The sequence below is a fragment of the Choloepus didactylus genome, chromosome 6 (genome assembly GCF_015220235.1).
Source record: "Choloepus didactylus isolate mChoDid1 chromosome 6, mChoDid1.pri, whole genome shotgun sequence".
Lineage (NCBI taxonomy): Eukaryota > Metazoa > Chordata > Mammalia > Pilosa > Megalonychidae > Choloepus > Choloepus didactylus.
Window position 1 is genome coordinate 112,213,590 of NC_051312.1, and position 22,842 is coordinate 112,236,431.

The 22,842-nt window shown below is 36.2% G+C and overlaps 2 protein-coding genes across 2 annotated transcripts; one reads left to right on the forward strand and one right to left on the reverse strand.

Moving 5' to 3' along the window:
• Positions 1 to 5,363: 5,363 nt before the first annotated feature.
• CCDC82 (coiled-coil domain containing 82) lies at positions 5,364 to 18,603 on the reverse strand. Its single transcript, XM_037841186.1, is given in 7 exon segments — positions 5,364 to 5,699; positions 10,707 to 10,855; positions 12,476 to 12,647; positions 13,136 to 13,314; positions 13,317 to 13,841; positions 16,358 to 16,441; positions 18,173 to 18,603. Coding segments are annotated over 5 exon segments (1,053 nt in total). The 5' UTR covers positions 13,828 to 13,841; positions 16,358 to 16,441; positions 18,173 to 18,603; the 3' UTR covers positions 5,364 to 5,657.
• Positions 18,604 to 18,908: 305 nt separating this feature from the next.
• JRKL (JRK like) lies at positions 18,909 to 22,075 on the forward strand. Its single transcript, XM_037838908.1, has one exon. It carries the CDS (start codon positions 19,465 to 19,467, stop codon positions 21,040 to 21,042), a length of 1,578 nt encoding a protein of 525 aa, XP_037694836.1. The 5' UTR covers positions 18,909 to 19,464; the 3' UTR covers positions 21,043 to 22,075.
• Positions 22,076 to 22,842: the final 767 nt, after the last annotated feature.

Genomic DNA, 22,842 nt, shown 5'->3' on the forward strand with positions numbered 1-22,842 from the left:
CAACTGAAAGTGACATTTTGGAGAGATGCTGAAGCCTAGAGAGGAACATCCTGGGAGAAAGCCATTTTGAAACCAGAACTCTGGAGCAGACACCAGCCACATGCCTTCCCAGCTAACAGAGGTTTTCTGGACACCACTGGCCATCCTCCAGTGAAGGTACCCAATTGTTGATGTGTTACTTTGGACACTTTATGGCCTTAAGACTGTAACTTTGTAGCCAAATAAACCCCCTTTTATAAAAGCCGACCCATTTCTGGTGTTTTGCGTTCTGGCAGCATTAGCAAACTAGAACAGATTTTGGTACCATGAGTGGGGTGCTGCTGAGTTTGCAAATACCAAACATGTTGGAATGGCTTTTTAAATGGATAAGGGGAAGATTCTGGAAGAATTGTCAGGAGCTTGATTGAAAAGGCCTCAACTACTTTGAAAACACTGTGGAAATAAGGACTCTAAAGATACTTCTGATGAGGTCTTGAGCAGAAATGATGAATATGTTGTTGCAAACTGGAAGAAAGGTGATCCTTGTTTTAAAGTGGCAGAGAATTTGGCAAAATTGAGTCCTGGTATTGGATGGAAGGTAGAATTTGAAAGCAACGACCTGGAATATTTAGCTGATGCGATCTCCAAACAAAATATAGAAGTAGTGGCCTGGCTTCTACTTGCAGCTTATAGTAAAATGTGAGAGGAAGGAGATAAGCTGAGAAATGAACTCTTGGTTTCAAAGAAACCAGAAATTGATGGCCTGAAATACTCTGGGCTTCCAGGGGGTGAAACCCCAGAAGCTACAGCCCAACATGAGGATGTAACCAAACATGGAACCCAGCCACCATTTCAGTACAAGCCAAGATTGGAGAAGGAGTTAAACAGAAAGGATTTGTGGAAAGTCCTATTGTCTGATGGCTTTGACCCCTGTGTGCTTCATGCGAAGCCAACAGAATTTTTGTGAGATCTTTACAGATGGAGATGCTGCTGATCTGGACCAGAAGAGACAGACAAGGAACAAATTGAAGGAAAAATGTCTTCAAAGACAGAGCCATGGAGGTTAAGGTCTGGAGTCAAGAGGTCTCGGGCTGGGAGAGCGGAGTGGCCCACGCACATGGAAAGGGTGAGTTTGCTCTGGAGGTTGAGGGTGGGCCTTCTGCCTCGATGCTGAGGAAGAATTTTGCCACCGCAGGCCCCAAAGAGGGTGGAGCACATTCCCAGGGAACTAGGGAGAGCCTGGCTGCCACCCCACTGTTCTGAAGGGGTTGAGCATGTGCCCTGGAGATGGAAGAGAATCTGGGTGCTGCCCCTATGTTTGAGGAGGGTGGGGCCAAGAAGGTGGTCTCCCCAGTGTGTGGATATGTTGAAGCACTCATCTCAGTGTTTGGAGAGAAAAGGGCTGCCACAAAGGCCCTTAGGAAGGGTTAGAGTCCTGCTCTCTCAAGCCCCAAGGATAAATAACTCTCAGACTTTGAAACCTAATGGAGTTTGCCCTGCAGCTTTTAGGAATTGTTTTGGTCCCTTAAACCCTGTTTTCCTTTCAGTTTCTCCTTATGGCAATGGGAATGTTTACCCTATGAATGTCCCTCCTTTGTATATTGGAAGCAGATAACTTGTTCAAAGTTTCACAGATCCACAGCTGGAGGGGAATTATGCCTTAGGACCAATCACACCTGTAATTGACTCTGATGGGATCTTGTACTTATCTACTGTTACTGAAATGATTTAAGTTTTTGTGATATTGCAATGGGGTGAATGTATTTTGCATATGGAAAGATCATGTCATTTTGGGGTCCAGGGGGTGGAATGTGCTGGTTTGAATGTATTATGTCCCCCAAATGCCATTATCTTTGATGTAATCTTATGTGGGCAGATGTATCAGTGTTGATTAGATTATAATTCTTTGAGTGTTTCCATGGAGATGCACCCCACCCAACTGTGGGTGATGACTCTGATTGAATCGTTTCCTTGGAGGTGTGGCCCCGCCCATTCAGCATATGCCTTGATGAGTTTACTGGAGCACTATATAAGCTCAGACAGAAGGAGCGAGCTTCCTACATCCAAGAGGGACACTTTGAAGAATGCACAGGAGCTGAGAGGAACTGCAGTTTACAGAGACATTTTGGAGACAGCCTTTGAAACCAGATGCCAGCCACGTGCCTTCCCAGCTAGCAGAGGTTTTCTGGACGCCACTGGCCATCCTCCAGTGAAGGTACCCGATTGTTGATGCATTATCTTGGACACTTTATGGCCTTAAGACTATAACTGTGCAACCAAATAAACCCCCTTTCATAAAGGCCAATCCATTTCTGGTGTTTTGCATCCTGGCAGCATTAGCAAACTAGAACAGTATGGTAAAGCATAGTATAGTAGTGTTATGGGTTTTAGAGTCAGAAAGACCCTAGATTTAAATATTGGCTTGGCCAATTACTAGCTGTGTAACCTTATGTTACTCAATTTTTACGAGTTAGTTTCCTCATCTCTAAAATGGAGGAAATAATAGTGCTTCTTCATAGGGTTACTTTGAAGACTAAATAAGGAACTTTACTTTGAATGTAAAGTACTTGGCAAAAATGAAATGATCAATACATATATGCTATTTTTCTTTCTATTAAAGAAAACAACATTTATACCATATTCTAAGAGCTATGCCATGCACTTTACCTTCAAAGTAAGTGAATATTTCCCTTCAAGGTAGGTAAATATTTTCTATATATGAGGAGGAAATGGATTCACAGAGGTTAAAACTTTCCCAAAATCAAAGTTATACATGGTGGCCCTAAATTTAAGCCAGCTCCAATTCAAAGCCCTCTGACTCTTTCTGTAGTCCCTTAAAAGTCTCTTAACTAACCATCGGTTGCTAAATTATCATCATGTAATTAAAGGCTGAACAGGCTTTGGATGAAATCAAATCTGGCATAAATGAGATAGAGAAGCTAGTGACTTAAGAGCTAGCAGGACCTTAAAGAACATCTTGCCATTTTTCTTCTTGCTAATCCTTAGAACATAGAATATTAGAAGTGGAAAAAAAGAAACTTCAAAATCACATAGTACACTACTAGAGATCATAAAATAGAATCCTAGAGGATAATATGGAATATACCAGATTTGTAAACTTAAAAGGTGCATCCTCAAATCAGTACATTTACAAAATCTTACAACAGAGAGGACAATCAAAAGTTATCCAGACCAGTGCTTCCCAAGTTATTTTCTACAGAAATCAATCATCCTGGGAGGTGATAACAGGTATTTCACGAAAAGGAGTCTCAGAGTAAAATACAAATTTGGAAAATATTGCATTCTATATCCCACTCTTGAAGATTCACAGCATAAATTCATATACTAACAATTCTGAAAAGTCTCCCAGTAAATAAATCAGTTTAAGTTAAACCCAGTTCTTCTCTAACTTCTTTGGCTATGGAACTCTCTTTCCTAAAACAGCAATTAATATCCTGTGGGACAATCGCATTTTAATAGAAAAGCTAAATCCTGGAGAAGTTCCAAAGTTATTCATAATTCAGAACTTAATTATTGGTTAAATAGAGTTAATGTGAATGACTAAAACAATAATAGCTTTTAGGAGATGAAACAATAATCCAATTATTTAACAAAAGAGAAATGCCAATACTTTAGAAGAGGACTGAGTCTGACTGGATTTTGAAAACTGAGTGATCCTTTCTGCCCTCCAATCCACCTCCACCCCACCCATTCTCTCTTTCCCATCTGGAGATTTAGAAACAAACAAAATTGGAGACCTTATATTACTCTCTCCAGATGAGGCTGAACAAAGCGGTTATCCAAATAATGAAGAGATGTCAACATATCTTGTGAATATGATTTTTGTCTGGTGCCATCTTTTCCAGGTAATAACAAAAACAATCACTTTGTCCATATGAAATACTTAAATGGTTTCATACTTACAGATCTCTTCCCATAGTTGGAAGACACTTGGTTGGTTGGTTATAAATTATTTTAGGTAAAAAAAAAAAATAAGTAAAACAAAAAATTATGCCAATTGGCATTAGGGAAAAAAGAAAATGGGGGAAAGACTACATTGTTCTCCTTGCAAGTATCATGCTTTAACAATTATTTTCTGTTGACAAAAATAAACAGATGAAAAAGTTGTCATATTATTTCTTTCATTCTCTTTTACAAAACTGACATGGATTAACTACTAAATTCCAGTGATCCAAGTTCTGAGCATGGTTTTTAAGGACCTTTGCAATTGACTCCATTCTACTATCCAGTGGTAACTCTAGTGCCAACAAATCAGAATCCTCCCTTCTGGGCAGACTTGTTTCCTCATTACCCTTTAGAATGCTGCAACTACATTCTTTTCAGCCTTCCTGACCGGCTCATATTAGATTCTGTGAAGTTAAGCTCTGTTTTCCTGCCTTTTAAGTTTTCTTAATGTAATCTAGCTAATACATGTTTCTTTAAATTACTACAAATTCAAATGCCTTACCATGGCTTACAAAGCCCTTTGTTATATATCCCCTACCTATCCCTCTGAACTTATCTTTTCCCCCATTCCCCCTTCTCGTTCTGCTCCACCACACAGTCTTTCTGGTTGATCTCTGAAGACAACAAACTTCCTGTTTTCAAAGGGTCTTTGTACTATGCTGTCTGTTAGATCTGTGCATTACTCCTTCCTATCATTTCATTCAGGTGTCTGTTCAAAAGCCATCTCTTTAGAGACCTCCTTTGACCAACCTAAAGAAAATAAACATTGTTCTCCCTTACCACTATTCTTCTTACCCTACTTTTTTTTTTTTCAAGAACTAATCACTAGTTGAAATTTTATTAAATTATGTTATATATTTGTTTACTTATTGTTGTCTGTCTTTCCCATTGGACTTTAAACAACATTAGGGCAGGAATCTTATATCTTAGTAACTGCCACATCCCCAGCTTTCAAATACTGCCTGGTCCCACAGTAGGTACTCAATAAATATTTGTTTAATAAATTGTAAATGAAATCTTACTTTGGCACTTAGATAGTTATTCAACACAACATATTTATAGTCTTTATTAAGTGACAGACTCTGTACTAGATTTAAGGGATACATAAATGTGTAAGATATGGTTCTTTCCACACTCTGGTAGAGAGACAGGCAAAAATATATTTTATATACTGTGTGAAAAGTGCATAGACATGAGCACTAGCATATTTAGGATGATGGTGGCACAAATGAGGGAATGACAAATATTATTTGAGTGGGTCATAGTTAGCCTTCACAGTGGAAATGTTTTGATGCTCACCTGGAAAATCTGGGGTAGAAAGGGATGATATCCTAAAAAGCTACAGCATATGCAAAGGCACAGAAGCATAAAGCAGCATGTAACTTTTGGTGAAATTCAAGGCACTTAGAGAGGCTGCTGTTTTATGAGTACATATATATCTTCAAATTCACTGTGAATTCTAAAAGTCCATGGGCCTATCATATGCTTCTTTTATACTTTCCACAAAATTGCCACTAATAATCACTAACAAGCTTTGGATGTGAATGGATTTTTGGAGGGCCTTAAGAGATTCTCCTTAGTTTTGTTCAATATTTTTTAAAGCTGGGTTATTTAAAAATTAGAAAAAGAAACAAATTGTTCCATTCATACTCTTAACTTACCATACAATGTTCCCAGAAAAGAGTCATCTAAAGCATTGATCAGAAAAGCCTTCACAACTCTTTCAAAGTGAGTATAGTGGTCACTGAAAGAATCTGAAATTAATTTTAAATAAAAATTAGAATATAAAAGACAAAACAAATAATAGGTTCTTTTCTCCAGTGCTAATAAATTAATACTATAAATAGCTGAAATAGCTTAATTGTCCTAATTTTATGGTGAGCTGCCCTGGTAACTTGTGTAGTAACTGAACAAATATCCACTTCCCAATTTCTTGTCCTCTAATCCAAATTTCTAGTTACAAGTTCAAATAATCTTCACTACCCAAACTTACTAAGAAAAAACTGTTCAGGGAATATTAAGAGATATTGTAGGAAAAAAATCAGTCATTTTCTGTGCACCCAGGCTTAACTCTAAACCTAACTATTAAAGCAAGAGAGTGAGAGAGCAAACCTTGAAAGGTGAAATGTTTACTATGCATATGAAACCCTGGTCTTATTCCTCATCTATAAAAGATCTTACATATGAAATTGTCCAGGGAATTGCTATCCTATCAGAACCTCAATGGCTATAAAAAACACTTCCCTTTCTGCTGCCCAAGATTTAGGATTTCCTGTACTCAACATCAAATTAGAAAAGTTGTCTTTTCCTTTCTATATTACACACATGAGCTAGCTTTTCTAATATCCCACTCTAATCCATAGAATCATCTGTTGTAAATGGCTGAGTGGTGATAAGAAAGAAGTTGTCTACTATTTCCGACTACCCTTGGGTCAGGGTTTGCTATGGTTATGGAAATGTTCTTTATCAAGCACTATTCCTTCCTTGATAACAAGTGGTCACCTAGAGCATTTGCTCTGCTTTGATCATCTGTGAAGACAGATCAAGGGCAGCCTGAGTATTTTGAGAAAGGTAGAAGATACTTGGCAAGGAATTGAAGAAAAATAAGACTTATTAGAACCCATGAGTGGATTTTGACTTTCCTTTCATTCAAAGTGAAAAGAAAAATGGGAATGGACATAGAAAAAACTTTTTACTTCTATTTTGGTTACCTAGAAAGGGATGTGTAACTCTTTTAAGACTTTAGGGGAAATTTTTAGTATGCATTCTCATCATGCCAGTACTGCACTGTTTTACTTATTGCAATTTTATAACTTTTTATATCAGGCAGAGCAAAACCCTTCCAATTTCCTCCGTTTTCAAAATTTATTTATTCTTGTCTATTTGTTCCTCCATATAAACTTCAGAATTGTTATACAAAGTTGAATCTAAAAAATTAGTTTCAGAAAAATAACAACTTGTATTGTGTATTACGTTCCAGAAACATGCTGTTTTTCCATTTATTCATGCCTTCTATTTCAAACATAAAGCCACACTTTTCTTTTTAGGATTAGGTCCAGGAACTTTATTTTGGTTGCTAATATAAATAGATTCATTATATCTTCTACATAATTATTTCTAGTTTTTAAGAAAAGTATTGAGTTTTGAGTATTTATTGTGAGACATTTCTGCAGTCTCTTAGTTAATTCCAAATCTGTAAGATTCTCTTGGAGATGAGCTTGCTGGGACACAGTAGAGCTGGAGACAGAGATATTTGTTTTTCAGGGATTCCTGGGTACCGACTCCACTTTGTCCCCCAACCCTAAGGCAGATGTGATCTTGCTAGTGTTAAATTTATTTCAAGAACCAAGAGAATATTTATAAATATCTCCTTAGGTAGAAGTACATAGAATGTTGAGATACATTCTTCTGGAAAAGAGGTGTAAGCCCAGTATAAGGCGGCAGGGGCAGAGCAAGAAATTGGCTTTTTCTACTGTAATATTTGCCTTCCCACCCACTGCCCCATAGGGAAAAAATGAACATGAGAAAAGCTATACAAATATATGTTGCATTTACTTGTGCTTTCAATGTATTCATATCTCTTAAGTTCTGTAACCTTGGACAGATAAATCAGAAACTAATAGCTTTTGTGTATATATAATCATATTATGTTCAAATAATAATGTCATTTTCTTTTTCAATAGTTATTTTGTTTTTGCTTTTATGTCTTATTATATTATTCAGAACATCTAGAACAAAATTTGTAAGAAATACTTTGGACTTGTTCCCTATTTTAAAAAGAATACCTCTAGTGCTTCATTATAAGTATGATCTTGGTCCTTGGTTTAAAATAAATATTCTTTATCATGTAAAGGATATACACTCATCTTCCTAATTTTTAAAGACTTTAAAAAAGGTATTGGTATTGAATTTTATAAAATGCCTTTTTAGAATCAATTGAAATTATGATTTTTTTTGTCAAATATATTAACATATTAATATGGCTCTTAATATTAAACTATCTTCATAGTTCTAAAAAGAATGGTTAGAGGCCTTTTTCCTTATTTTTATCACTAGAAAAATATTTTCTTCATATGTGTATTTGTGATTCTATTTTCATGAACTTATCTGAAATGTGCTGAGCTTCTTCAATCTGCATAAGCAGGTGTGTTAGCTGACACAGTATTTTCTTCTAGTATACCTTTTAACTGACATCTTCATGTTTTCCCATCCAGAAACATGGCATGCCTCAGTACCCCCAAATGTTTTTACATATCTTACTAAAGTTATGCAAATTCTTCCTCTAGATTTCCATTTGTTCTGTATTCCCCCCAGCTTGAGGAATTTATGAAAAAGGGTCTTCATTTCTAGTTCTGTCTCTGCAGCATTTCTAGTTCTGTCTCTGCAGCTTTCATTGTAGATTTATTTCTGATTTTATATCTTCAGTGGTCTGGAAATTTTTATATTTTATCACCTCAAATTGTTCTCTCCTTATGGCTTCCTACTTCTTTGTCATAGATTGTAAAGCAAATGCTTTATACAATTTTCTTCTGTTTCCTTTAATAAAACATGTTTCACAGGCATGTCCTTCCTCTGAGTCTTCAGGGCAATGTTACCTTCCCCTTATGTTATAATATGATTTCACTGGTACTTTTTACTTATCCTAGAACAAGGGGAAAGTTTTAGAATTTAATATTTAACATAAATGATTGTGAGATTGCTCTTAGGCCCACTGTTTGGTGTATTGGTAGAATAATTCCCTTTAATTACTAGGTGGAGGCTAAGTTGATGTGCACTCAGTCTAATTTCTAGTGTTCTAGCGAGTATTTATCTAGCAAGGAATAGACTACATCTTCTATTTCTTGGCTCTCTGTAACTCTGAACATAGGATAGAGTATTAGAAAAGTAAAATTTCCAGTATCCACAAATCTGAAGGTTATTCCTGTTTCTGAGTTTAATATCTTTAGTATGTGAACTGTATAGATCTGGAATACAATGGACCACTGCTAGTCTGTCCCTATACTTTTTAACATATCTTTTCTAAGAGTTGCAAGTTTCAGAATACATATAGAGAGATTACTAATAGGGACTGATGAGAAGGGAAAAACAAAACTACAACTGTCATCAACTGCTTCAAACATATAGCAGGGGGAAACTACTCTGTTTGGAGGCAGTATAGATGCTTCTCTTAGCTATATGGCAGAAAGTGAGCAAGTGACAAAATGGCTTCCTATAGGAAGAACTGCTCTCTTCCAAATGGCAAAACTGCACAGGCCACTGATTGTGATTCTCTGTTGAGTACTGAACTTGGGAGTCTGGAGATTTTTATCCCAAATTTTGATCATATGTTGAATATGAGTATTTGTGAGTGTTGTTATAGAAGATGGGGGAAGAATGAATCTGGGAATACTAGCCTGTAATTCCAATTTAACCCAGGCCACAGAATGGTGTTCATCATTCATCATATGGGTTACTGTTTCAATGAGAAAATATATTTTGATTTCCAAATGTAAGAATTAACCACAGCAACTTCTAGAACATAATCCTTTGGTAAACTGGAAATTGCCTATATTACATCTTATTTATTATATTCACATATTGTATAAATATTAAGTATTAAAAACATTAACAAGTCAAATTGTCACTCTAAATATGCAAATATTATTCTCTGATGTTTTAAAAAATATGATGACATTCAACATTCACTATCTGAATTCTATCATCCATCCCTCCATCCATCCATCCTACTAACACTGAGAACCTATAATGTATCTGACACTCTAATGGATACTACGAATATGAAGACATGGGAAATTTATTTAACCATTTAGTTTTGTTTTGGAGGGATCACCCACTTGGCTTACTTTATTGAGCTTTACTTTTTTGCATATAGTAAAATTTAAAATTCACTCTTTTTAGTGTGCAGTTTATGAGTTTTGACAAATGTATAAAGTCATGTAATCACCACTACAATCAATATACAAACAGTTCTATTACCACCAAAACCCACCTTGTGCTACCTCTTAATCAGTGTTGTACATATTGAGGTTGAGGTGTCTGAAAGGCATCATGATGAAAGATATACAGTAAGATGCTGAAAATTTAGGTCTTATGCTCAGGAGAAATATGGGCTGGAGATAAAAGTTTAAGAATTTTTGCCTACAGATTGGACTGAAATTATGGGTAAGAGACTACCCAAAGTACTAGCAAAATGAATACAGTTTGAGGATGGAATCCCTGGGAATGTCAATATTTGAATGGCAAATAGAAAAAGAGTAAAGAAATATTACAAAGAAGGCAGCAGCAGACGATGTTACCACAGAAGCTAAAAAAAGAGCTTTCTGAAAGTGCAAATGGTCAATGGTAGCACAGGACATAACAATACTGGGTTAACATAAGAACTGAAGAGTATTTTGCCTACTAGTAAGTTATCAATAATTTTAAAAAGAACAATTTCACTGGATTGATGGGTGCAATGCTTTGTACAATGCTGGGCACTTTGTTGAGTTACTGGGAAAAAGAAACCAAGATAAGATTTAGAATACAACATGAACATGGTTGCAAGTTGAGGAAAGAAAATTGTAAGCTTAAAGTTACTGAAAACAAAGAATACTGAGTGGACAGAATCTGAAGGAGTTCCAAAAGTTGCAATTAAGAACACACAAAATAAAAAGGATTGCATGAAAAATGTGACATCTTCCCTGAGGTAGAGATGTGATCAGTGTTAAAAGTAAGCAAAGAGGGGCAAGGTAGAGAAGGAAGCTGAAGTAGTTCTCACATACTGGAATTTTATATTCAGTATTTAGCAGGATTAGTTGGTATCTCTCAGCAAATGTTTTATCACATTCTAGGTATATAATTCCCAAAGAGAGGATTCCTCTTAATTGAGTTTCCTTGTGATTCATATGTCCAGGTGGCAGGTAAACAGTGCCTATTGATATAAGGAAAATAGTCATTAACTTTCAATGTATAGATGCCTTTTACTGGTATCTCATACTGCTAAATTTTCTTGAAATTTGACTCATACTTCCATCTTCTATTTTATTATAAATCATAGGATCTAAATCAAACCATTTTACACTTAATTTTGGTAAGTGTAGCCTTTTCTAAATTATTTGGAAAGAATGCATTCTTGAAGAGAAAAATACAAAATGTATCAGTTCAGCAGTCTGTTTCTACCAGAGTTGCAAAACATAATACAAAATAATCTTCAACCTTATGAACAGTTAGAGATCATAATAATAATACATATTTATAGATATCCTAAAAATTTCAGGGTCCTATTATTTATATTTTCATAAATTATATGAAAATATAGAAGATTCCAATTTCCTATCTTTGATAGGTATCACTGAGTAGTTTCAAAAGTCCTGAAAAAACTTGTAGTTCTCAAAGTATAGTCTGTGGATCCCTCCCCCCTCCCCATCCCTGTCCCATGTCCATTTAAGGGGATCTGTGGGGCTAAAACAATAATACTAAGATATTGTTTATTTGCTGTTTTCACTGATGGTTCAAAAGCAATGATCACAGCAGTAGCACTGAACTACTAGAAATCATATTCATTACTGCAACACACAATTAAAAAAAAAAAAGCCAATTTCAACTGAGAATGTCCTTGATGAAGTAGTAAATGTTTTTAAATTTTATTAAATCTTGAACCCTGAGGACTCATCTTTTTAGTATTCTAACGGATAAAATGCTAAGTATGCATACAGTATTTATGCCACATACCAAGGAAGGGGAAAGTACTTATGCAACTGTTTGAGTTGGGAGCTGGAAAAGTCTCATTTGTCCTGAAACACCATTTTTTTCTGATAGAATGACTGGCAAACTAGGGTTATTTACGCTTGGGTATTTGGCAAACATTTTCTCACAAAATGAACAAAGTGAGCCTGTTACTCCAAGGAGAACAATTGGCAGTATTTGTTACCAATTATAAAAACCAAGTTTTTAAGTAGAAACTAGAATTTTGAGAAACATATCTGTTACTGTGAACTTTACAGCTCCCTGATACTATTAAAATACTCCCCTCTTTGCCAACTACATATCTGTGTGAGGTCAAATAGTTTTCATCTACTTCAACCTATCGTAACAGATTGAATGCAAAAGCAGTTATGAGAATCCAGTTGCTTTCTATTAAGCCAGACATTGAAGATATTTACAAAAATTTAAAACAAAGCCTTTCCTCTAATTTTTTGGAAAAGTTTTTTTCATAAAAATGTTATTTATGTTAACATGTAATGAGTTTACTAATGTTATTTTAAATGAACTAATAAATATTTTAAAAATTTCTCAGTTTGTATTTCTACAATGGTAAATATTGATTGATATACCTCACACAAACAAAAGCTCTTTGGGGATCCTTAATAATTCTTAAGGGTGTGAAGGGTTCCTGGAAGAAACTTTTATTAAACTGACCAATTAGTTACCTGAAAATGAAACCATAATTCATAATCAATGATTATGATATTAAATCTGTGATATTAAAGACTGACTTGATATTAAATCATGATTAGAAAGTCATCAAATATTTTCTTAATATTTAACTTACAAAGAGCATTTTGTTTTACTAATTTCAGTTGGCTTTTATTCTCATCACACTCCTCATCCTGTACTACAAAGTCATCAATAATATAATCATCTCCATCTTCATCATACATGTAATCATCTTCCTCCTCCTCCTCACCTTCATCACTGCTTGGGCAGGATTCCTCTTCAGAGTCCTAATTAAATTAAAACAAATCCTTCAGTGAATGGTGCCTTTAAAATTGTCAGTATGAATGTGAGACAAGATTAAATCTGAAATAAAAAAATGATCTATAGAAATTAACTTCATATTTTAAGGTTTTTTTTTTTTAAAGGAATTATTGTCAGGTTAAATGCTGAACTTTTGAAATTAGGAAGACAATAATATACCTTGGTTAAGTAATGTAAAATGGTTTAAATAAACGATAAGTTTATAATTAGAAGCAAAAAACAGGAAAGACCATAAAAACAACAGTTTTTCAATTTTGTAAAAGAGTGATGGATTGAGGCTCATGATTAAACAATATATTAGATACAACAGTACAATCAAACATGTTCAAAGATACTTGATCAAAAAATAAATTCAAAATTGAGAACTAGATCAGACAGCACTTTGATTTTTATAAACATTAAATATTTTAAGCAAAAATTTAAAAACTCACAAAACCGACAAAGTGAAACACACCTCAAAATCTTTACCACTAGTGCGTCTCTGATGAGATCTTTGTTTTGAGAGTTCTTTCAGTTTCTGGAGCTTTTCTCACTTTCGTGCAGCTAAAGTTTTTTCAGGATTTTTTTGCTCCATCTCCACTGAAGAACATTCATCTTCAACCACTCTCCGTGGACATTTAACACCTACTTTTCAATGAGGATATCACTATCATCACTCTCATCACTGTCATACATCACAGAGGATATCCTTTTTCTCCTCCCTCGTTTGATGTAGTTTTCTTCTATATCCTCCTCTTTTATTTGTCCAGTGTGTTGGTTGAGATCATCATCCTCCAGACTTGGATGCTTTTCATGATCTGGTAAGTCAACACTCCCATGTTTGCTTTTGTTGTTTTCTTCTTCATATGTTAAACTGTTGCCAATGTTAATGAGACGCATACTGTTGTCTTCTTCACTTTCAACTTTAATTAATTAAAGCTGTCTCTCATTTTCTGGCTCTTTAATACTATCAAGCCCCTTGTAACTATCAAGCTCATCAATACTTTCATCACTATCAAGCTCTTCATTGCTATCAAGCTCTTCATCGCTATCAAATAATTGTGAGATACTACTTCTTTTAGTCCGCCTCCAATCAACTCGAGATTTCTGCTCAGGGATTTGAGTTTTAGAACTTTTTCTTGTTTCATGTCTTCTAACATGTACCATTTTCACTTAAGCTTCTACAAAATAAAGTTATTAGGAACATAACAATAATAACCAGATTACAGCAATGAATGCATTTAAGGTACAAATTATATTTATGTTTTGTTATCAAATGGTCCATAAAGACAAATTCACATGAAATAGCAGAGTGAAGATGGTAAAACATTCACTCAACAAATAATCTATTGAACATGAATGGATTATTCTGAATTATGCCAGATGTTGTGTTGAAAGGGATACATAGAAAGAAAAACCACAGTCCTCGCCCTTCAGAAGATTATTATCTATGTGCAAAACTAAAATATACAAACATATAATTAGGGAAAATGTAAGGCAGTATTCATTTAGAAACAAGTGAAAAAAGTAAATGCTATAGAAGTGTAAAGATGCAGCAAGATCAATAGGGCAAGTACTTTATTGAAGATTTTATTGGAGAGATGTGACCTGATATAATTCTTAAGGATTGGCCATACCTACACAGAATAAAGGAAAAATGGATTCATGATAGGTAAAAATGGTAAGGACAAAGCTTTGGCATTGACAAAGAGCATGGTATGTTCAGTAAATAAATGTGACTAAAAATATGTTAAAAAAAAGCTTTAGGGTGGATAAAAGGAGTAGGGTGGGAACACCAGGATGATTCCTCCTGTAAGCAAAGAAGGATTCTGAAGAGAAAAAAAAGATGTGAATTATAACATAAAGGAGTACTCAATTGACGTGAAGAAAGTTCTTGACAAAAATGACATAAAAAAGACTGTGGTGCAAAAACTGATTGATAACCTATCCACTAACATTGCAGCTTCTATATACTCTAGCAAAATGACAATGGCTTTAAACCACTTAAAGATACAATATAATCCAATAGAAAAGTTACTAACAATCCAATAATGTAGCCAGGTATTTGGAAGAACAACAAAAGGTGTAAGCTTCTGATTCAGAGAAGAGTGAATTCCATTAAAATTATCACAAGCCTATCAAAGGAACACTTAATTAGTGACAGGTAAGATATCCAGAAAAATGGTAACACATAAGTACTACTATGGTTGCTAAGGAAAATAGAATATCCGATCACAATGTGATGATCTGATCTCACAATACATGTATAAGAGCTTATATATTCAACTGAGTGCTATCTCCTTCAAAGAAATCACCTTAAGTCTGATTATTCCAATCTTTCCACCACAGCACAGAATATTTCTACAGTTTCTCTATAAATCATAGTATCAGAGAAAAACAAAAATACAAAATCCAAAAATAAGAAAATAATCACACTTCATTTTTCTTATAAGAGTGGCTTTAACACCCACTTTCTGCACTTGTCTCAGCTATAAGGAACTTCTAGCCATTTCCAGAAATAAAATACTTCTTCAAAAGATGCAGATTAACTACCACTAAAGGTATTAAAAAATGAGCTGCAAACACTGAAGGTAATTCCAAAAATGAATATCAAAAAATTGTTGAGCAATGGCACCATCATGGGACCAAATTATAGCTTCCCAAGGTAACTGTTTTATTTGGGGGATGGGGGAGATACCATTCATTTGACTGTACAAATTCTAGTACGTTTTTAAAGCAGTATGACTGATTCTGCTATATAACACCACATATAAAAATCAGAACAGGGGTTGCTAATATTGTACATCAGAAATTATAGTGTAGGCTGAAGTAAGATTTTATGACAGAAACTGCTATAAAATATATTCAGCACTGTAATAGGAATCTAACAAATCTTAGACAAGAGACCAATATTCTGTGATTTGAAACTACATGTGGGTTGGATTTTACAGTTTTATGTTAAAATTAGCAGAGATGAAAACTGTGGCCAAAATTGCCCTCTTTTAAAATCCTTATATTGCTCCTCCAAGTATGGTTTTATATATATCATATTGCCTCAAAATATGTACCCACAGTTTCTCAAGGTTTTAAACAGATTACGATTCCTTTGGTTAAACACTAGATTAACTAGACATCTTATATTTTGAAGCTTATATTTTGAATTGTATATATTATTTAATTATTTCTTTTAAGCACGTACAGTTGAATATGCCTAAGCTAATTGTGCAAATGACTACACTGCAATAAGACAGTAAGGTTTTCTGATGAAGCTGTCTGAATTGGGAGAAATAATGAGAAAACATTCATGAAAGCAAATGACAAATATTGTTTCAGGGAGAAGCCATACACTGAAAAGCAAATATGGACAGGAAGGAACATTACAGTGAGACATGATTTTATTAGTACCCAACAGCACAGTCACATACATTAGATGATTATCCTAGAAAACTATAACATGCCCAAAAGACAGTTATTTATCATAAAATAAATGACACTTATTCAAAGGAATAAAAAAGAGTAAGAATGTCAAACTATTAAAATGACCTAAGCCTACAGTCAATCTATTAAAAACCCTTATTTATAATAATTCAGTGAATTTTCATATTTATTTTTAAAATCCTCACAATGATCCTAGGAGGAAGATATTATCTTCTTTCATAAATAACAAAGGCAAGGACATAGAGTTTAAATGACTTACCGAAGATCACACAGCTTGTTAGTGACAGAGCAGGGATTAGAAACCAGGTCTCCTGTTTCCCGGTCCAGTGCCACACGATGACTGCTGCCAATATCATAGTTGTACAAGGTAGTAAAAATTAAACCTTTAAAAGTAGTCATTATTTCATCTCTCATTCATGCTAAATTTTAGTTTCAGAAAATGACCATTTTGGTTTAGAGTTTACAAACATGCTTTTTAAAAAAAAAAAAATTAAGGAACTGAATTTTAGTGCACAAGAGTTAGGCCAGAAACTTCTAGAAACCATTTACCCACTAAGCAAGAAAAGAATGTGAAAAGAGATAAAAAACTGGAGACTTCCCTCCACTGATCATAAAATTTAAGAGATTTTTCCATTGAACCCGAAAGTACACATTTCAAAGAAAGGAGGCAAATTTTACTTAAATAAAAGAAACCAAGTTTCATTTGGCCAACTACCAAATTGCCAGGGTTTCTCTTAAATTTCAAAATTGTCATTCATATCAATCATGTAAAAAAATTATTGAAAGAGAAGTTAAAAATTTGAATATGGTTGGCTCCTTTTTAAAATTGTGGATACCTTTACTATATTAGCTGGGGAAGGAAGAATGATGACAAAGGCTAAAGGTGAGTGAACCTGGGGAGAGAAATGACAAGGTAAAGCCAGGCTGGTGGGTAAGATGTCTCCTGTTTTTAGAATTCACTCAGTAAAGAATCCACGCATATGGATGTAATATCTGTATATGCTGAATATAAATACAATTTCTTGAAATGAGCATTTTATCAAGCTTCTTTGATGATACCTCACCTTTAGGCAAAAAGAAAAAAAGACTCCGAACAGAAAGCATTACGTAAGTGAATGAAGAAGATCAATACTATCACATCTTCATGGTAAATATCAAATAAGACGCAAATACATACCTATGCCCTCTGCCAAAGAATATAGGTTAAAAGTATTAATCTACCACTGTTAGTATTCCTTCTCTAACATTAAAATACACCTAAAAGAAGGTCCTTTGTTGCCACTTGAGTTTCTCATCAGTCGAAATATCTTTCTTCTAGATTCTGTAGTTAATACATCTTCAAGAAGAGATTCATTCTAGGAGTCATCTATTTTCCCTATAAACAATGTAGGTGGTAGTATAGTTCCCTATAAACAATGTAGGTGGTACACTTTTAAGATCTGAGGGCCAATGGAACCTCAGCCATTGCGTGAAATTCCACCAAAGCGATGCAGTCCTATTTGTAAAATATCACCCCTCCTGAGGTTTCCTTTCACATGGCAAATACAACTTGGAAACGAAACGATAAACCAAAGAAATAGTTACTGAATGCCTACTATGTGCCAGCACATGCTCGGAGCTGTGGCGTTACTAGAAGAAATCAACAACACTGTCTCTACTCTCAAGGAGCTCACAATCTATTTGATCAAATTACTAGGGAACCAAAACAAGCCAGCATAATACATGATTAAGTGCTAGAGTGTATGATTCTGATTACGTTCTTAATACACTGCTTTGAACAAATTTATCAAATTTATTCTAGTTCTTCCATTGATTGGAAACACGACAGCATAACATGACAGAATTGGGAAATGGAAATAAGGAGAAACACAGAAAAAGAAGAAACACGATTTTCCTCACTTAGAATTACGGTCCAACACTCCATGGATTGGGTCCTGCCAGCTTAGCATCCGGGATAAATACAGTATTCATTAAAATGTGTAACACCGAAGGTGGTTCACTAAATGCAGCAGGGATAAGTGGCAGGAGAACAGATCCTTGAGTTACCAGCAGAGTCACTTTCATGATTACAAACCTGGCTCTTAGACGGCTCGCAGGGATTGAGCGCAACCCGTCCGCCTGCCGCTCTGCCTTCTGGAAGGAGGGGCACCGTAGCTTGGAAACTGAACATTCACACACAGCTTCGCAGTGACGTGAATGCGACGAAAGGTTTCCAGAGCCCAAAGGGGCTTTCCCCACCCAGAAAACAATGGTCTGGAGAGGCCAGAAACCCGAGAAACCACCACGCCAGCTCACTTCAGCGTCGAGCACCTCCACATCGCGGGAATAACTGGCACCACGCCCACTGCAGCTCAGCCCTGGCGAAGAAGAAGTGGAAGAAAAATGCTGAGAAAACCCGCCTCGCCCAGCCTGAGAGAGCCCGCCGAAATTTTTATTCTGGCTTGCCAGGAAGCTCGGCTTCCCAGCCCCTCAGATAAACCATTAGCAGCTGAAGCAAAAGCGAGCTAGTCCCCGCCCCGAACTCGGCCAACACGGCCGCGGCGCGCTCACCTTTCAGAGAGCCTCCGCCCCCGCCTCCGCCCCCGGTACCCGCTCCAGACTAGCGAAGCTCCTCCTCCTTCCGGGAACCGGGGGAAGTCCCGCCTTTGGGAGGGACAAAGGGCGGTGCTGGGGGTGGGAGGGGGCGTCTTCCGGGAGCGTGTGCTAGGGGAGGAACGGTCGCCTCACGGTAGTCAGGGAACGGTGCGGGGTTCCTGGTGCGAACTGAGGTGGGGAGAGGGGCCCGGTGGGCTGTGAGGGGCCGGGAGGACTGTCCGACTAAGGCCGGCGCGGGGAAGCGGGGTTGTGCTGCAGGAGGGGCTAGCTGCCGGGAAAGTAATCAAACAACCATTTCCCTGGGGAAGGGGAGTCCTGAGTCTTGTATCCGGGCGTCAGTCACCTTTTCCCTGAATCTTCCGCTCTCTGCCTTAACTTTGGGGTGTGGTGGGCGTTAGTGACGGGCGTTTACCCGGAATCTGGGCGTGGAGGAGGTTTGTGGTAACGATGGGGTTATAATTCTCCTCGCGGCCAGTGGGGGAATAAGACAGATGTCTATAATCCGGATTATCCGCGGTGAGTAGGGGCCTCCTCTACTGCCCATTTAAATTAAAGGCCTGTTCCCACAAACTACCTCCCCCTTCCTCCCACCTTCCTTGGCCATCTCTCTGCCAGTTAAGCCCAGCTGTGGTGAGGGTCAAGCCCCTCAGTTTCCTTGTAAGGTTGAAAGTCTGAGTGTGCAAAACTCTGGAAAAGTGGGTCTGAGTGATAGGGGGCGGGATTTTGTAAATTGCTTCATTGTGAGTGTGGGGTGAATCTCAGATCGATATAATGTCAGGGAAACGGAAGCGTGTGGTGTTGACTATTAAAGATAAGCTTGATATAATAAAGAAACTTGAAGACGGAGGTTCTTCCAAACAACTGGCAGTGATTTATGGAATTGGTGAAACGACAGTTCGGGATATTAAAAAAAATAAGGAAAAAATTATAACATATGCAAGCAGTTCTGATTCCACAAGTCTTCTGGCCAAAAGGAAATCTATGAAGCCATCCATGTATGAGGAACTTGACAGAGCAATGCTAGAGTGGTTCAACCAGCAAAGAGCAAAAGGGAATCCTATATCTGGACCAATTTGTGCAAAAAGAGCAGAGTTCTTCTTTTATGCTTTGGGAATGGATGGTGATTTTAACCCCTCTGCTGGCTGGCTAACTCGTTTTAAGCAGAGGCACAGCATTAGAGAGATTAACATTAGAAATGAAAGGTTAAAAGGAGATGAGACTGCTGTGGAAGAATTTTGTAACAACTTTCGAGACTTCATTGAACGGGAGAAATTGGATCCTGAACAAATCTACAATGCAGATGAAACTGGACTGTTTTGGAAGTGCCTACCTTCCCGAACTTCGGTAGTAAACAAAGGTAAATGCACTGCTTCCAGGCACAAGTCAGTTGAAGAAAGAGTCACTATCATGTGTTGTGCCAATGCAACAGGTTTACACAAACTTAAACTTTGTGTTGTGGGGAAAGCAAAGAAACCTCGTTCATTCAAGTCAACTGACACCTCAAACCTGCCGGTCTCTTATTTCAGCCAAAAAGGTGCATGGATGGATCTTTCCATTTTCCGGCAATGGTTTGATAAGATCTTTGTGCCACAAGTTCGCGAGTACTTAAGATCCAAAGGCCTGCAGGAAAAGGCTGTGCTCTTGTTGGATAATTCACCAACGCATCCAAATGAAAATGTCCTGAGGTCAGATGATGGCCAAATATTTGCAAAATATTTACCACCGAATGTGGCTTCATTGATTCAGCCCTCAGATCAGGGAGTCATATCCACAATGAAGAGAAACTATCGTGCAGGCCTTCTCCAGAGCAACTTGGAAGAAGGTAATGACTTGAAATCATTTTGGAAGAAGCTAACTCTACTTGATGCGCTTTATGAAATAGCAATGGCATGGAACTTAGTAAAGCCAGTTACCATAAACAGAGCATGGAAGAAGATTTTCCCCACCATAGAGGAGAAGGAAGGCTTGGACTTTGATGAAGAGGATATCTCAGTAGCCACTGTGGCCACCATTTTACAGCACACCAAAGGTTTGGAAAATGTGACTGCTGAGAACATTGAAAGATGGCTTGAAGTGGATAGCACTGAACCAGGATATGAAGTGTTAACTGACAGTGAAATCATCAGAAGAGCACAAGGCCAGACAGATGAATCCAGTGAAAATGAGGAGGAAGAAATAGAACTGATCCCAGAGAAACATATTAATCATGCAGCTGCTCTCCAATGGACTGAAAATTTATTGGATTATTTAGAACAACAAGGTGACATGATTCTGCCTGATAGACTAGTAATACGTAAACTTCGAGCCACCATCAGAAATAAACAGAAGATGACCAACTCAAGTCAATAATAACATTTCAATTTTATTGTTTTGGTAATTGTGTCTGTGGCTCTTATCCTCTTTGCGTTATGGGTTAATTTTCTTTGTGTTCTGAATTCTCAGACACAGTCTTGTGAAATGCAAGTATGAAAATTTCTGTAAGTGGCTTAAAGATTGTGTTTTTTATCATCTATTTCTTGTCCTTCCATGCAGATAATCAGAAGCTGATTCTGTGTAGATATAAATTACAGGTACACATTTATTCACTTTTGTACATCTACCGTTATCCCTTCCATAACAGTGGCATACCCTACATTTTCTAGCAAAAATTAGATAACAGTGAACAACCGACTGAGAACTTTCCCCATGTCTTTTGCTTGATTTATAAGGGCTGCTACAGTAATCTTTTCTGTTCTAACCATCTTGAATGGTCGAATCTTTTGTGTATCTGAATAAGCTGACAGGATGAGAAAGATCTATATTGTCAGAATTGATGGTGATCTATTATAATTCAAAGCAAAGTCCAGTAATAAGGGGGAAGCAATGATACATGAATTATAAAAAAACTTAGAAGTCATACTTCTGTTACCTTATATTTGTGTAGGTGGCAAGAGGGGGATATTATTATTCTGGAAATGAAGTAAATATAAGAAGTGATTGCTAAATTAGTGAGAGAAATTATTGGAAACCTGAAACATAAAAGGTATTCTGATCAATCCATTTGTATGTAACTGGGAACTGAGACTTTTGAGAATTTAGATTATTTATATACAGGGAATAAATAGGCTTGTTTTAATTGGGCCTATTATTTTATGAATTGGGTAACTATAGATTTAATATTTATTCATCTAATTATAGTACATGTTTTGTAATGTTGGGTGATGATAGGAGCTCACACCTTATATTTGGGGTACTAACAATCACTGGAATTTGAAAGTTACTGTTTTTTTTCTGAGTTCTTGGAAATGTCATTCATAATTTGTTTGAAAAATTTTGTCATACCTGGCCCTTCTATTGATATGAATAGAAGGAATGAAAGGAATAAAGTTTTTATTTTAAATAAGCTGTATGTTTGTCATCTGTTTTATGAAGAAAATGGAAACAATTATGGAAAGCTCTCAACTCTTAAGGATTTTCATCGTTTATTATTTTGACACTGAGATTATTTCTTCTACAATTTAATTGATTTAAGCCCAAATTTTGAGAAATTTGCTTAGTAAACTCAGTTTATTCAAGACATTGGAAATCCTATCTGAGTGCTTATAATTTAAAAGCAAAGAGTCCCCGTATTATTTAATGTTTTGTTCCAAAATTAAAAGAAAAATTAGAATTGCTCTCAATCGTTTCTAAAAGTTTTTACTTTATCATTGAAATAATTTGCATGTTATATTGCCTCTCTTAGCATTCTAAACTTTAAAAGATAAAAGATTTTGCTTTCCATAATTTCTATCTGATGTCTTCATGTTATCTATCTAGATTTTTTAAAAAGATTCATCTGTGATGAGGACTGTTTAAAAATTGTGTCCACTGCACGAATTGCCTCAGTGCACATAGGGAAAAAACATCAGAAGTCAACATACACACTGAATCAGATAAGTACACATTCTGCTATAATTTAAATTATATATAAAGGGGATTTTTCACTTTTCTAAAATGAAAATCTGTCCTAAAATCTTGGAATTTCTTTCAGGATTTACTCACTGTTAAAAATTACCTTATCAGAGAGATTCAGCATGTATCATTGCCACCTAGTGGTAAAATTAACATTACCACTATGCTGTGTGTGTTTAAACTTTAATATCTAGTAAAATGTTCACTGTTTTGTAGCTT